Genomic DNA, 15,571 nt, shown 5'->3' on the forward strand with positions numbered 1-15,571 from the left:
GCATATCAGTCAGCTACCAAAATGCCAGAGACTGAGTAAAATTAAACAAGAAACCCTGCATAAATAAATTGTTTAAATTTTTTTTTGTTAGCAAGAGATGATGGAAAATGTACTTGCTTAATAGGTTAAGCTTCTCCATACCTTCCTTTTGAGATTAGCATACTCCCAACTTACTAGTTATGTTTTTCTCATAAAGACTTGCTAATTATCGTAGGTAAAGACTCTTCAGACATGGCTTCCTCCACTGTGTTCCTCAAGTTCATCTCATTTTCCCCGCCATGAAGTAAAACCAGACTAACTTGTTTTAGAAGACAACATGACAAAAAATAGCATCCAGAATTTATAGGACTACTATACGCATTTCTGCCACAAAAGGTACTTCCCCAGACAAGAAAATAAAAAAGATTACAGTTTTGAGACACTCCCCTTCAAGGGAAGATAATTGCTAACCCATCCTTCTGATTTCTCTTCCTAGAAAGACCCACATACTTGGTTGCTATGCAACAGCTTTCAACTTGTTATTTTGTGTTAAAATTGGCAAACTCCTCTACATATGGATATGCAACCAGAGTGCCATTTAAGAAAACCTGGGGGCAGGGAGAGGGAGATGTTTTAGCATAAAGAACATTATATGGGATATTATATCCTGAAAAGTTGAATGTGTGTGAGTGAGCATGCAAGAAGTGAAAAACATAATGGAGGACACAGACTGATGAAAAGCCTGGCTGAGGGGAAGGAAAATAACTGCCCATTTTTCCCATAGCGAATGACCACTGATATATTAGTTAGGTTTTGTTTTCTTTTTGACCTTCATGTATTTCATTCAAGTGTAAGCTTCAATTCTTTGAGGTTGGTTCAAAATGAAGAAGCGAATGAGGAATCTGAACGAAGCGTTAATCATTGATAAAGTTCCGAGGAAGTTACTCCTAATCTCAAAATTCTGAAATGGTAGAGTTTTGTACCAACGTTTACCACATTCAACCTGACCTCAGAACTGAATCCTAATTGTGAAGAGTCTTCCAATAGGAGAAAAACATATTAAGTTTGGGATGGGTGGGGGGGGTAAGGGACAATGGTCATGAGAGAAGACTTGCTACAAACCCTGGCAGATAGAAAGGAAATTCTTAGCACATAGAGATAAAAATGGTCAAAGCAAAAACTGAAAATTACAGGCTGCAAACGTCATTTAAAGCAGATGCCATCTAAAATGACTCTTCTGTATGCGATTAAATCAAGCAGCCCAGCACTATGTCTCCAGCCAACTGAAGCACTGGGATACCATGCCATCAACCAGTACACAGAGATATCTGAAAACAGTTATTTCCTCTTTAGAGCACGCTTTCTTTTTAATTTGAATATCAGAAATGTTTCTATCACCTGTCATTTCAGAAACTTGTTATGTATATTATCTTTATCAAATAAGATAAAACAAGACTAAGTCTAAGAAGGGAGAGTCACTTAATGAGGAAAAAAACCTATGTTGTAATGCTAAACCAATACTACTCCAGTGTTCATTTACAAGGCAGTTTAAACCATTTGCAAGACCAAAAAATTGAAAGGTCTAATTTTTGACTGTTTTCTTAAATATTGGCACACCACTCAATGGAATAGGTCTCCAAAATAATCCTACCCAACCAGTGCGAACAAAAGGGAATGATTTTGTGTCTACTGAAAGTGCAAGTTCCATCATGTGCATCGGTGCTATTTTGCAATTAATGCTAATAATCTCCTAGTTTTATGGTTTCATACAGTAGGGTTTGTTGTGATTGCTGGACCTACAAAGTCACCCTAACCTCAACTGTAAAAAGCATTTGAAAGTCTGTAATATGTTACAACAACCACAAAAAACTGGTCATGTTGTTTATAATACTGAATGTTTTAAACAGGTGCAAGAGAATGTAACAGAGAAACTGGGTCAGTCTAAACAAAAAAGGCCATGTCGCTATAATCCAAGGACTGCTGAAATTACACCTGTTAAAAACAGATGATGTGGAGCTGGAAGTTAATGTAACAAAACGAGTGAGACAGACATTAGGCCTAACTGGTGGACAAAATAATGAGGTGAATGAACTATGCTGCCCACTTTTCCCCTTTTTGGGTTATTAAAAAGAGACTGAAAACAAAACAAAACAAAAAAACACTTTCTCTCTCATCCGCATCCCAGCTCATCTTGTCTCATCACATCTTCCCTGTTTCCCAGAGAGAAGGAACAAACCAGACTGACAGACTTTCTTCCACAAGGAAAGCCAGCTGGCCTTGCTCTTGGTTAAGTAACTTTGTTTTCACCTGTGAGTGCTGAAAGTCATCATATTACCACGACATCCCGTCCTCAGCCCACCTGGGGGGAATATCTATTTACCAGCACTGCAAAGCCACGTAGGATCCTGTATTGCATTCCCTTGTTGCGTTATCTTCTGTCCCACTATTTTGTTCCTCCTATCCTATCTCACTCTCCTGGCTTTGCATCAAATCCTGAAGTCAATCTTATTACACTCAAACAAACCTGTCTTGTCTAAAGAGAAAGGCTGCAACCAAATGATGGCCCTGACCAGACTGTAACTAACCAGTGTCCAAGCCGTAGGTGTCATGGTTGACTTGCCAGCAAAAGCATCCACTCGTATCTAAACAGTGTTCCAGAAACATCAGCCAAAGCCTATTTCACCCATCTTTTCTATCCTGTCACTCCTTCACCTTGTGTCTGTCTGTTTGTTAAGATCAGGACAAGTGATTGCTCTTCAGATCAGGACTGAGGATAAAATTAACCTTTTCCTTTTCATCAAAGAATCTTTTCCTTTTCATCTCGGAAAATAAGAGACACTGATATTTTGACTGCAAAAGGAGAGAGAGGCTTTGATAAGGTCTGATTAAGTTTGTTTGCATAATCACTCAAGCACAGTTTCAATACAAATGCTTGTTTTCATTTCTTGTTCTTTCTGGTGTTTAATCAATCAACTTTCAATTTGAATGAATGCTTTTTGAGTGTTTGCCAAGTAACTGAGTAAAAGCAAGGACTTTGTTTAAAAGCCATGCCCAACCCACCTCTTACTGTTTAATGCAGGATAGTGAAAGAGTTTAGAAACTCTTCAGGCCTTTATGATCAATATCAACACAACAGGTTCCATCAGCACAGAAAGCTGAACTGACTTAGCACTGGCCATTTAAGGAACATTTAGCATCCAGCTCTCTGAACTACTTCAGTGGTACAATGGAACGTATATTAAATGTGAAGCAATTGTTGCCAGTATCATCTAGAATAACCACTACTTTCCTTCCATGTAATTTGGGGTTGCTACGTACCCAATACTCACCTTGCTCATGGCCTCAGCTATGGAGTCTACCATACCTCCAACCATGCCCACTTCACTGGCAGCTTCATTCAATGTAACCATTATATCATCCACTGCCTCCTTCATCAGCTGAGCAGCCTCTGTGATTGCATCATGAGTGTGAGATGCCTGTACAGGGGACAGTAAGAGAAGAGAGATAATATTAAGGACTCATCTCTGCAGGAGTAGTCATTTGTTCTGCAAGTAATGCTTATTATGGCAACACCTCGTGGCAATTTTAACCACACCTCTTTGAAAATCTCATTTCAAGCTAAACAGGTGAGAGACTGATTCATGATACATATCAATCTCATATGAATGAGAATGCCTCTTTAAACAAGACCATGCCTCACCCACTCAATATACCCTAAATTCAGAGTAGTTTAAAACAGAACAAGCCCTTTTCCCTGACAACAGATTAAGGAAAATGATCACCATGTAAATGCAGTGGAAATGAAGCTAAAAAAAGGCAACAGATCATTCCAGTTTTAAACCGGTTCAGAAAAGGCCTTGTCATAAATGGTAGCTGTATGGGTCAAATGTGCTTAATCTTTACCGATTATGTACCTGATGAAAGCAATGGAAGCCACTTAGCAGGGATAATTTTAAACAACATTTAGGACATTGAAAACTGCATTGCTAAGGTCCCTGCCAGAAAGGCAGTAGGGCACGGAGTCTTTCAATATAGCCTGTTTATGCCACATGACTTGAAAATTAGATTAAAGCATAAGCAGAAAGGAAGAACATTTTGCACATACTGGGTTTGGAACGCGTCCCACACATGTGCAATTAACAGAGCATTAGGTAGGAATTAAGACTCTTGAGAGATTCTTCCATAGCCATCTTTCTTGACACAGGTAATTAATCCAGAGTTCTGTAATCAAAAACCCTCATCTCATATGATTAGGGTCTACATCAACAAGCTTGTTTGCTATTCAATTGAACCATGTAATCAGTGAAAACTGAAAATCCAGGTAGAAACACACTTTTGTTTTTACACAAAGAACTTAAGAAAACAAGAGAAAATATGGAGAAGAGAACACGCTTTCCTTTAACGTGGGCATTTCTAAATTTCATTTTTCTATAGCATCTCCTGCCCAGAACAGGATTACATGTGTGACGCACTCTATATGATTTTATAAAAATATGCTAATGAGTGTGAATATAATGTAACTGGAATATGCTTCATGCAAAAGGTCTTTTGTATGGTATCATTACAAAGCTTATAATATACTGAGTGTGGTCATCGTATTTGTATAAATATATCACTCTTGTATCTGAAACTAGAAATATGAAATATAACTCTGAGGGCCTACTGTAATTATGCAAAGCGTGGGCCATTAATGGTGGTTGGGAATCTTGATGGCTCCCATCAGCCAGGACAATTGACTGTGGATGGCTGTTTTCAGGCAGGCCCTCCTTGAGCCAGGCTGGGAGGAATGAAGGCTTGGAGTCTCACAGGAAATGTGACCATGTCACCTGGTACTGAAATCCATCTTAAACCTGGTGCTTTTCCATTGAGGACAGGGACGGCTGGGGGGGGGGGGGGGAACCGACCCAGAGAGACAAAGGATTCCCACCTTGTGCCAAAGCCAGGTAAGGGGGTGGAACAGAACAAAGGAGGAGCCATCATGAGAAATCCCCTAGCTACCACCTGAGCTGGAATAAGGGCTGTACCAGGGGAAAGGATTGTGCCCCGACTAGGAAGGTGTCTAGTCTGCGAAAGAAACTTATTGAAACATCTCTGAGGATGAGATTTTATCTGTATTCAGTTTGATTAGATATAGACTTGCGTGTTCTATTCTATTTTGCTTGGTAATTCACTTTGTTCTGTCTGTTACTACTTGGAACCACTTAAATCCTACTTTCTGTATTTAATAAAATCACTTTTTACTTATTAATTAACCCAGTGTACGTATTAATACTTGGGGGGGGGGGCAAAACAGCTGTGCATCTCTCTGTATCAATGTTATAGAAGGTGAACAATATACAGGGTAAAACGGATTTATTTAGGGTTTGGACCCCATTGGGAGTTGGGCGTCTGAGTGTTGAAGACAGAAACACTTCTGTAAGCTGCTTTCAGTTAAGCCCACAGCTGTTAGGGGACGTGGTTCAGACCTGGGTCTGGGTTTGCAGCAGGCTAGCGGGTCTGGCTCAAACCAGGCAGGGCACTGAAGTCCTAAGCTGACAGGGCAGGAAAGCAGGGGCAGAAATAGTCTTGGCACATCAGGTGGCAGCTCCCCAGGGGATTTCTGTGATCCAACCCGTCACAACATGCTTTTCAGTCACTTATAAATTGAAGAGAACAGGAAGTTTTACGGCAAGATTTAAACAACGGAAGTGACTCCGGGTCAGAGAGAAAGAAAGAGCAACACACACAAAATCATTTATCAAGGAGAAGTTCAGTGTGAGTTTAAGTTATAGCCAGGAGCTGATAGAGTGAAGACAGCCAAGATAAGGCTAAGCCTTTAAGCTAACAACAAGGTAACCTAGAGGGATAAAAGAAATATAGAAGAGAGCTGGGGATAAGGCCTGGAGCACACCCCACAATCTATGGAAGTTGTAAAGCTTCAACCAAAGGTGAAAGACGAGCAGTTAAAAGGGGAGGTTTCAAACGAAGAGAGGGAGGGAAGGGGACAAAAATGATTCCTTGCTCAAGGTACCCAAGGTTTATAGTATTGGCCACACTGAGGTCAAGTAGAGTTGATGAAGAGGACCCAATACACTTTAAATTATCTTGGTTCAAAACACCGTAGGTAATAGTCAGGGCAGGACAGGCAGCTTTCTTGTCCAAAAGAAACATTTCAGAAAAACTCCTTACTAACCTCATTCTTCAACACTGTTGGATCATCAACTGCTTTGACAAATTTTACTGACAAATTAAGAAAATGAGAGCAATTTACTATTAGGTTTAAGAAGAGTATGTTATAACAGTTAGGTATGTTTCAGAAACAGTATTAACTGGGTTGAATGTGCTTTGGACCAGATTATTGTTAGAACTTAAAAAAGACTCAAAATTTGAAGTACAAAAAAGGGACTACATTTCCGTGATCGCCTACTTTGACCAGCTCCACTTAATATAGTGTATCAGATGAGGAATTCACACAACCCATTGCTATTATAAACAGCTTAGTGTATATGCTTGTGATGAGGCATAGCAATATGCCTGTTGGTCTACTGCTAATACAGAGACCCAAGGGAATGAGCTAGTCTTTCTTGGCCCTGCAATTCTTGCAGCTGAATCCACATTAATTTTTTTTCTTCAGTTTGAGATATTTTCCAGAGAGACCTGTACACCTTGAATTTTCAACTCTCCATAGGCTATTTCCCCAGCCCAAACACGCGAGCTGAAGCTGGCAGAAATATCCTTACAAAGCACGCATAAATGAACTGTGCTCTCATCTCCTCTTCATGCATGCATACTCCTGGGAAAGCTAATGGCACTGGTAAAAATGTTTCAAGGGAAAATATAGCCCCCCGCCCCTTTCCCCCAAACAGCCCAAAGATAATGAAGCAATTTCTTTTACATAAAGGGAATAAGGTGACAAAGTTTGATTTCTGAACGCAAGCAACATAGCTCAGATGATTTAGTTAAGTCCAGTGAGGAGCTTCATGCATATGTAGTTCAGCCTTCATCCTCCATCATTTCCCTTTGCATTTTTGCTGGTATCATCTTCCTTCCTGTGCTTCAGTTATTTTCAGGCAAACCTTCAGTGACAGATACAACATCTAGGTATTGTGCACACTGAAGAGATTAAGTATCTTGTAGGGAAACAAAACAATTAAAAATATATAAAATTTAAAGCTGAAAGCTCTGCTTGGTTTGAATGAATTATCAGGCAGCAGTTCTTTATTTATTACATTTGTTCCTCCTCTGTATTTCATTTCACTTCATTTCAGTGACGCAACAAGCTTCAGAAAAGGTTTCCTTGTCAGGCATCTTCAGAACAGATGGAACCATCTTTGTTCACTCTACTATACAAACGTAAACTGAGCAGCCAAGCGCAAGCAGCAGAAAAGGTAAACAATGGCTGCATTGATCAGAAGTCTTTTCCAGGCTACACAATAGACTTGCGTGTATGTGGCAAAGTGAAGTATAAAAGCCTATGTATGCAAGTATTGGCTCACCTGGTGGCACTGCATTGGATATACTCAAGCTAATGCAGTATTTTTTTAAGCATTAAGTTCTAAATTAACTCTTGCAGGAGTCATTAAATATCAGCCCTGATGTTCTTTGATATTGCCAACAATTGAGGATACAGCGTTTGTATTTGCCTATCATCTCTGCCCTATATCCTAGGTCTGTGATACTGCATTATTCTATGTCAATCATAATGCCCAATTCATTAATCAAGAATAAGTGGAGGAGGGGAATGAAGGAAGTCAGTGTTTACTGAACAAGATGAGGCAATAGGCAATCAGAGCAAACCCTGAAGAAGAAACAAGCCAACAGCCAAACACGCTCACTACCACTTTTTAAAACACACTGTGGGATTTAGATAATATAAGTTGAAACATACAATCACCATCCGATTTATTTAAATACTATAGGGGTGTTGCACTTTTTTTTGAAGTACTATGAACAATTCAAACTGCATGAATGTGTGAGTGAGTATAGATGGGACAAAAGCGTTAGGATTAAACTGTGCAACTGCAGTTGCTCGGAAAGAAGAGCTGGTAGCAGACAAACCTGAGGACACCAACTGGACTGAATCAACTTCTGAAGTCTCACTGAGAAAACATTCTTAAAGGGAGTGCTCAAGAGCCTGCAGCTCAACAGTGCAAGGAAAGACGACTTACATATGGACAGAATGGCTCCATGGAATGGGAACGCAATAAGCAGCTCTCACCTCAATGCCTTTGTTCAGAATCCAGCTCAGATTGGAAATGGCCAGAAGTTAACATTCAAGAGATATTTAGATGCCTCCATTAAATCATCCTGCAGGTGGCAATCCCCTTTTGTGGATTCATCCAGAAAGGGTCACCTGACAGACAAGGGTAGGTGCCATTGCCTTCAACAGACAATGGGTATTAGCAAACCTAAGGCCCATTCTATTCTGTACTACACTGGAGGAAAATTCCCCACACTATTGCTCAGCCCAAAAGGCAAGTATCTCTGGAGGCTAGTGCCCACCATGAAGTAACATTGGTCCCATGTCATCTGAGACTTCTTCCTGAAGTATGGTACTCCTGAGGGCATTCTGCGCCAAAAAATAAAAAATTCTGCAAATGTTATTTGTCAAATAAATGTGGAGGCTCCAGCATGGCGTTGGGAGCACAGGCCACTGGCTGCACAAAGGTAGGAGATCACTGTGCAGAGCTCCCCCTCCAGGACACGGACTCAGTGGTGAGGCTTCACTCAACCATGACACAATGCAAGGACCGGGCCTGCCCCAGAAACACCCCAGGGCCCTGCCCCTCTGTGACAGGTGCACCAGGCTCAGTAAGCCAGGATCCAAGTGTTGGGGGATCCAGGTGTGGGTTGAGAGGGTTCTTTGTGGGGCAATCTGGGTCTGGGAGGCTCAGTGAGGGATCCAGGTGCGGGGGGGATCTGGATGCACAGGGGCTTGTTGGAGGGTTCTGGGTGCACCGGTAATGTGACTCTGCAGGGGGGGGGGGTTCATCCAAGTGAAGGTGGTTGGGGCTCGGGGTGGGGAGGGTGTTCTGGGTGTGGAAGGGTAGAACTTGGCAACTGGGTCTGGGTGTGGGGGGGGTTCAGTGGAGGGGCTCCAGATGCTGGAGGAATGGGGGTCATTGGGGTGGAGATCCAAGTGCAGCTGGTTGGGACTCAGTAGGGTGGGGATCCAGGTGGCTCGTTGGGGTGGTCCAGGTACAGGGGGAGTGGGGCTCGTTGCGGGGGGTGTTCTGGTTGCGGGGCAGTGAGGCTCACCGGGAGGGTCTGGGTATGAGGGGACTGGATGCATGGGGATTGTGTAGATGGGGAAGTAGCTCCGTGTACAGTGATCCCTCCCCCTGCAGCTGAGAAGCGATGGGTGCAGGAAGCGCGGGCTCGGGGGGAGGGAGGAAGGGAGTTTGCAGAGCTTCCTACAACCGGGGGAGAAATCTGGGGGTGGGTCTGACGCAGCCCTGGATGCCGTGCAGGGGAAGAGACAGTTCCGTCCTCCCCAGCCCAGCCGGGACTAACAGCTGAGCACGGCACAGGATAGGAGCCACCAGCCGGATCTTCCCCAGTCATGCTCCCTGACACACAGTTATTTACCTCTCTGCTGGCTGCTCTGGGTACCCACAACTTACTGCTGGGGAGGGTCACATGACTGCTCGTGGGTTCCCTTTGCTTCCCCATCAGAAAGTCATTTTTTCTGCGGGGAAACAAAGAAACCTGCGGGAGACCATTTCTATGCATGCGCAGTCGCGCAGAATTCCCCCAGGAGTAAGTATGGGCAGTAGAGGAACCCATGCAAGGGCAAAACTCTTGTGGTGTACAAATTCCTCTCCAGAATATGGACAGTGGAAAAAAAACACTCCAAAACAAGTTTCTCGCACTTGGAAAGCTCAAAAAATCCTACCAACTTCACTTGTGTTTATTGACCATCATCACTCCAGATAAGGAACCTGAACCAGAATTCACTGAAATCAAACAGAACCCTTCTGTTGACTTCAATGAGCTTTGGCTCAGATACAAAGGAAACCTTTTTGCACCTGACCATCTCTAAATGGGTATTAGTGTGTTAGCCTATGTGTAAAGTAGTTTTAGTTACCCAACTGCTTTCTAAATGAGATACAATTTTATAATATATTGTTCTAAATCCCTCAGCCCTATCACCATTTGAAAGCCTCAGAGTTCAAAAACAATTTACATGCACCAGTTAGGCATGGGATTCTTCCTAAACCACATGCAGAACACACCATGGAAATGCAAACCCTTCATGAGGCTGGAAAGAAGCAGCTAGCCAAAGAAGGCAGCACACAACCCAAAGAACAGCAGAGGCGGAAGGTAAAAATACAAGTTATTCTGGCCAAGGACATGCTCTTGCAATTAGTACCCAGGAATTTCAAAACCAACAAGACTGGCTTTTAAGGTCTTGAGCATACCAATGCCCCATGCCCTCACACATCCCCAAGCATAAACTACAGGCAGTCCTCAACTTTACGACGTTCGACTTATGACGAACAGCACTTATGATGCTTCTGAATTGACACCCTGATTTGACTTACGACAACTGGTCCCACAATGGAGTGGACTGCGGTTCCAAGTTACGACGTAATTTTCAGGAACCAATTGTGTCGTAAGTCCGAGGACTGCCTGTACAGTAAAGAGTATTTTACTGACTATTCAAAAGGATGGGCTGAATTGACCCTGTCAGGATTCGAAGATTTGATTAAGTGTTCCAAACCTGATGCTTGTATCTCCAAGCCATCCCTTCTCTCTGCCCTGTTAACCACAGAAGCACCTTCACACAGAATGCATGGACTGTTTTGTTCAGGGATCTTGTTAAGCAATAAGATTTTTAAAATTATATTTTCAACCAAATATATATATATATGGGCGGGGGGGGGGGGGAGTACACAGTGATAATTTGTGTCCATCCTGTTTGTTAGCTGCTGTAAATCAGTAGTGACATGCTGTACCATTAGTAACTCCAACACTGGAAAACTGGAGGCATTTTTTAGTTCATATATTGAGCAAGCACTATTATATTCTAATCACCTCTAAATAAAATGGACATTATATTTGGCTCTGTTACTATGTATTCTTTATTTCCTGATCCTTAAAAAAGTTTTTAGGGTTTTTTCCAAATACTTGGGGAGCCATTTTATAAATGAAGTTATTCCTTTTCTTCTACCAAAAGCATAAATGAGGCAAAATCTTTAAGTTATTCATCAGTTCAGCTAACATCTAACTGTTGAAGACTTATTTCCTATACATTTTTCTGGAGGTCTTAATATACTGTTATATTACAACAACTTTGCAAAACTGCTAAATACTTGGAAACCAAGCACAAAATTCTATTTTCCTGTCCTTTACCATGACAATTATGGCGGTAATTAAAGAAATTAATGAAAAAGTTAAAGCAGGCTAGTATACACTAAAGATGAATGCTTAATGTATATACTTGCATTTTTCTATATCATATGCAACTAAAACTCTGTGTGCATCCTTAGAATATTATTCATAATACTTCACACAGCAGTCAGAATATAGTTTGCCCCTAGTGATCTTAGCTTGCTGCTATTTTTCACAATTGAAAGGAAAACAACAAAGACTTAAATCCTTAGGAAAACAACAAACTTGCAGAAGGGCTTATCTGTGAGTCACCATTATGAGAAAATAAAATATCTGATAATTAACATACAATCCTATTGTCCACTGCTACTTTCTAGATTCCACTCTAACACTGCAGGATTCATTTCAGATGACTATTTCTAATGACCGCTCCCATTTCATTACACACATGTACTATACCTTGGGATTTCCTCCTCCTTCTTTGGCTGCATACAGCATCTGGAGGGCAGATTCTGCTAGTGTCTTTGTCTGGTCCAGGACAGTCATCTGTTGCTGATGATCTAGCATCTTGGATGCCACACCAACTGCAGCTAAAATCAGGGGTTCAAAGTAACTCGCCAGTTGCGTAACCTAAGACAACAGAGATGATGAAAAGCTTGTAATCCAGTTTCTGAGAGGACACAACATCCCTCTCTAATTAAAATCAAGGAGGAGATCTTTAGCTGTTTTTTGAGCATAATTTGAATAGCACAACTTCATAATGCTTCAGGTTTGCATGAAATATAGTTCATTCCAATGTCTCCTACGCTATTCTCTCTCTTCTTCAGCTGCGAACGCTGCAATATAGCAATGCTTTCCTCTCAGATGTTCTCAACTTTGTGTGTGAGACTCTGACGTCAGATCCAATTGTTTTCAAAACTGACATGGAAGTCAGACAGTACTTAAGGGCATAAACCAAGACAGTCTCCTCCACCACATGGGGAAGGATCTGTAATTAAACGCTGGAATTTCTCATCTTTGGTTGCAGACAACAGAAAACAGAGTAGAATGGTATTGCACCTGGAATTTCAGAAGAGATTTATTAGATCTCAGATAGACAGTCTGTATTTTTGAACCTTTCAGACAGTTACTGGCTCTATGAAGGAACAAACAAATTTCTCTGAAAGCCTCATTTAAGTCTTATCCCAAAAAAGAAAGACCTGAATGATTCAGAAACATTTTTTAAGATGCTATATTTTGCTGAAGGGCTAATATTGCTTCAGGATATAGTCTGCTATTCTATCATGAATAAGCAGGTCCGTAAGAGAGTGAAGTGGCCACATCACACGCTTATACTCTTAAGGTAAGTGAGTGCCAATAGATTCAAGCACATAACAAGTATAGAAACAGAATTGGTTCTTATAAACAACATTTAAATGGAAGAATAAACAGTTTCTCAATTGACTATCAAAAACAGTGTGACAGAAGTTGTCCAATAGGGGTTAAATGGAATCAATACCTTGTATATATTTCATTGCAGTACTTCAAGAACAATTCCACTGGTGATTTATACTGAGCTAGTTTATTCTGGTTTGACTTTTTTCCTGTACTGAGAGGTTCTTCAAAACCTCATGTAGTCTCATCCTTTCCCCAAATTACTCAACTAATTCACTGTTGTGTTGCTGAAGACCTTCCACTACCGGCTGAGACACAACTCACCAAAGCAAATGAGATTTTACTATGTAAAATCTACAACATAAAATGAAAATTTGACAGTGCACCTCTCATTTTGTGGATCATCTAGGGGTTCTTAAACTGGGGGTCATGACCCCTTAAGGGGTCATGAGGTTATTATGTGGGGGTCACAAGTTGTCAGTCTCCACCCCCAAATGCTGCTTTGCCTCCAGGATTTATAATAGTGTTAAATATTTAAAAAAAGTGTTTTAAATGTATAAGGGGGTCTCACTCAGAGGCTTGCTGTGTGAAAGAGATCACCAATGCAAAAGTTTAAGAACCAATACAACATGAAGGGTCTTGGTTCCACTCTAGAAGTAACCAAGAAGGAGCAGGCTTTAAATCTCCTAAAAGATTAAAATATTCTGAGGCCAGACTGTCCTTCTCTGTAACAGAGGTTATAGGACTTCCCTAAATTAAATCCCATTGAGATAGAATCTATCTTTTAGAAAAATATCCTATCTTGATTTAAAAATTGCCTCTTATGGAGAATCTATCACAGCTGCTGGCAAGGAAGCCAGTACGACTTTGGACCTGCTTACTTCAAGGTAAGATATCACAACACATAAATAGCAATCCATCGCGCACTGCTGAAACAGCATGTAGAATATTCCAGTTTCAGAGTAGCATAGCATGAAATAGCATGTAGAATATAGCGCACAGTTCTGCATAGCACAGAAATGAAAAGACATTAAAAGTGAAAGAACTTCTCTGAAAATCTATAAAAATGCTTAATTTTCTGCACTGACTGGCTTAGGAGGAAAAATCAGTAGTACATAAAAACATAATGTAGCTAAAAAGATGTTTATGTCTAATTCAGAAAAACATTGACTGAATGGATAATGGACAACTAATATTTGAAGCCTGGAAACATCCAAGTAATTCCTCTTCCTTATTTTGGTTACAAAAACATAAACAAGAAACAGGATGACACTAAGGAAAGGTAGGCCGAATATCAAGAGAGACTTTCTAAATGTGAGGTCTATTAAACGGTGGCAAAGTCTTCCAAAGGAAACAGTGGAAACCGTATCACTTAATTCATTTAAAACAGTGGACATTCCCATATAGAGAATAGCGGGTTTATTTGGTATATAAAGAAACACCATGCATGGGCAAGAGGATGGAGATGACTATTTAATATCACACATCTTTTCCATCTAGAGCAGTGATGCTCAGACTGTGGCTCTCTAATGTGTCTCCCGAGACTCTTTGGAGAACATGATATCAAAATGCTGTGATTTAATTATTAACCAGTCAAAATTATTAACCGATCAGGATGCTTTTACTATCTTATTAACCAACTGTAGTTGATAAAATAATAATACTTGGTCAGTCGTTTTGCTTTATATATCTCTAAAAACCTAAATATTTCCCTGGTCAGACTGTTTAAATATGAATATATAGTACTGTAGTAAATGAAACAATGAATTTACTCTGTTGCGGCTCTTTTGGATAATGCTGATTGCTCCTTTAGCTCCTGAACCACTGAGATCTGAGCATCACTGATTTAGAGTTGAGATACTATGAGCCAAAGACAACACTGATCTAAGCACAGTACACAAAGTTGCTAGAAACCAAGGCAATATCAAATGCTTCAGTTATTTGATGATTATCCAAAACTAAATAGACACCAATAGACATCAAGTGTTCAGAAAATCTAGCACGTGTAGACAAAAATAAAAGAAATAATTCTTTGCTTCTGTCTTTCACATGTTAAATGTGTTGACATAGAAAAATCACATTTATTGTTCTCAAAAGTAAAAGCATTTCAGAATATGGTAATACATAATTTCTGAGAAACTGCTAAAACCCAATACATATAACTTTATTAGGTGGCAATGGTGGGTTTTTTATATTTAATATGCTAAACTAAAGCCCCAAGAGGAACAAATGTTTGTACACTACAACGCACCTCTATTGTAGTAGGTATAGCACAACCTGTGTCCGAGCCAGTGTTTTCCCCAGGAATTTAAATGGGGGGGGGAGGTGTTCGAACTTACTGGAGGGGGGGTGACGGCCGATGAGGGGTGAGACCGTGAGGGTGAACGTGGGCTGTATGGCACCATAGTAAAAACTGAAAAATGTTTCACTACCGTTTTATTATATTTGACTTATGTTTTAAAATCATCACACAAATTAAAGTTGGCTACTCAAGCCTTCTATGAAGCACTACATCTACGTCCTTCTTGGTTTCTTGTTATAATTTTGCACAACTCTGTTAATGAACTTATTGAATGCAATGCGTTCATCTTTGGTGGCTTCTCGTGTGCCCGGTACTTCCATTCCTTCAGTTGATATGCTCATTAGTTCATTCACATGATCAGGCAGAAGGCGACTTCTTTCAAAACACAAATTTCTATTCAATGATGAAAAAGAACACTCAACTGTAGCTGTTGTGACTGGGAGTAGCAAGAGATGAATTGCTACTTCTTTCATCCCAGGAAACACAGCACAAAGATCGGGTCGAGCCACTAGTGATGATAAAAAAGAAGCTGAAGTCAAATTTTCATTCATTTGTCATATGATATTCCACTCTGTGTTCAAATTCTCTATTCTGTCCTGAGCA

The 15,571-nt window shown here is 40.6% G+C and overlaps 1 protein-coding gene across 4 annotated transcripts in view; it reads right to left on the bottom strand.

The window, feature by feature from the left end:
• The window catches only part of TLN2 (talin 2), a 342,028-nt gene that overhangs the window by 60,257 nt on the left and 266,200 nt on the right, over nt 1–15,571 (bottom strand). For all 4 annotated transcript variants that reach the window (XM_074966154.1, XM_074966153.1, XM_074966156.1 and 1 more), the window contains 2 exons: nt 11,752–11,922; nt 3,309–3,455 (listed from right to left, as the gene is read on the bottom strand). In XM_074966154.1, the coding sequence (XP_074822255.1) occupies nt 3,309–3,455; nt 11,752–11,922 (318 nt within the window). The remainder of the gene's footprint in view (nt 1–3,308; nt 3,456–11,751; nt 11,923–15,571) is intronic.

Source organism: Natator depressus, chromosome 10 (genome assembly GCF_965152275.1).
Source record: "Natator depressus isolate rNatDep1 chromosome 10, rNatDep2.hap1, whole genome shotgun sequence".
NCBI classification, from domain to species: Eukaryota; Metazoa; Chordata; order Testudines; family Cheloniidae; genus Natator; species Natator depressus.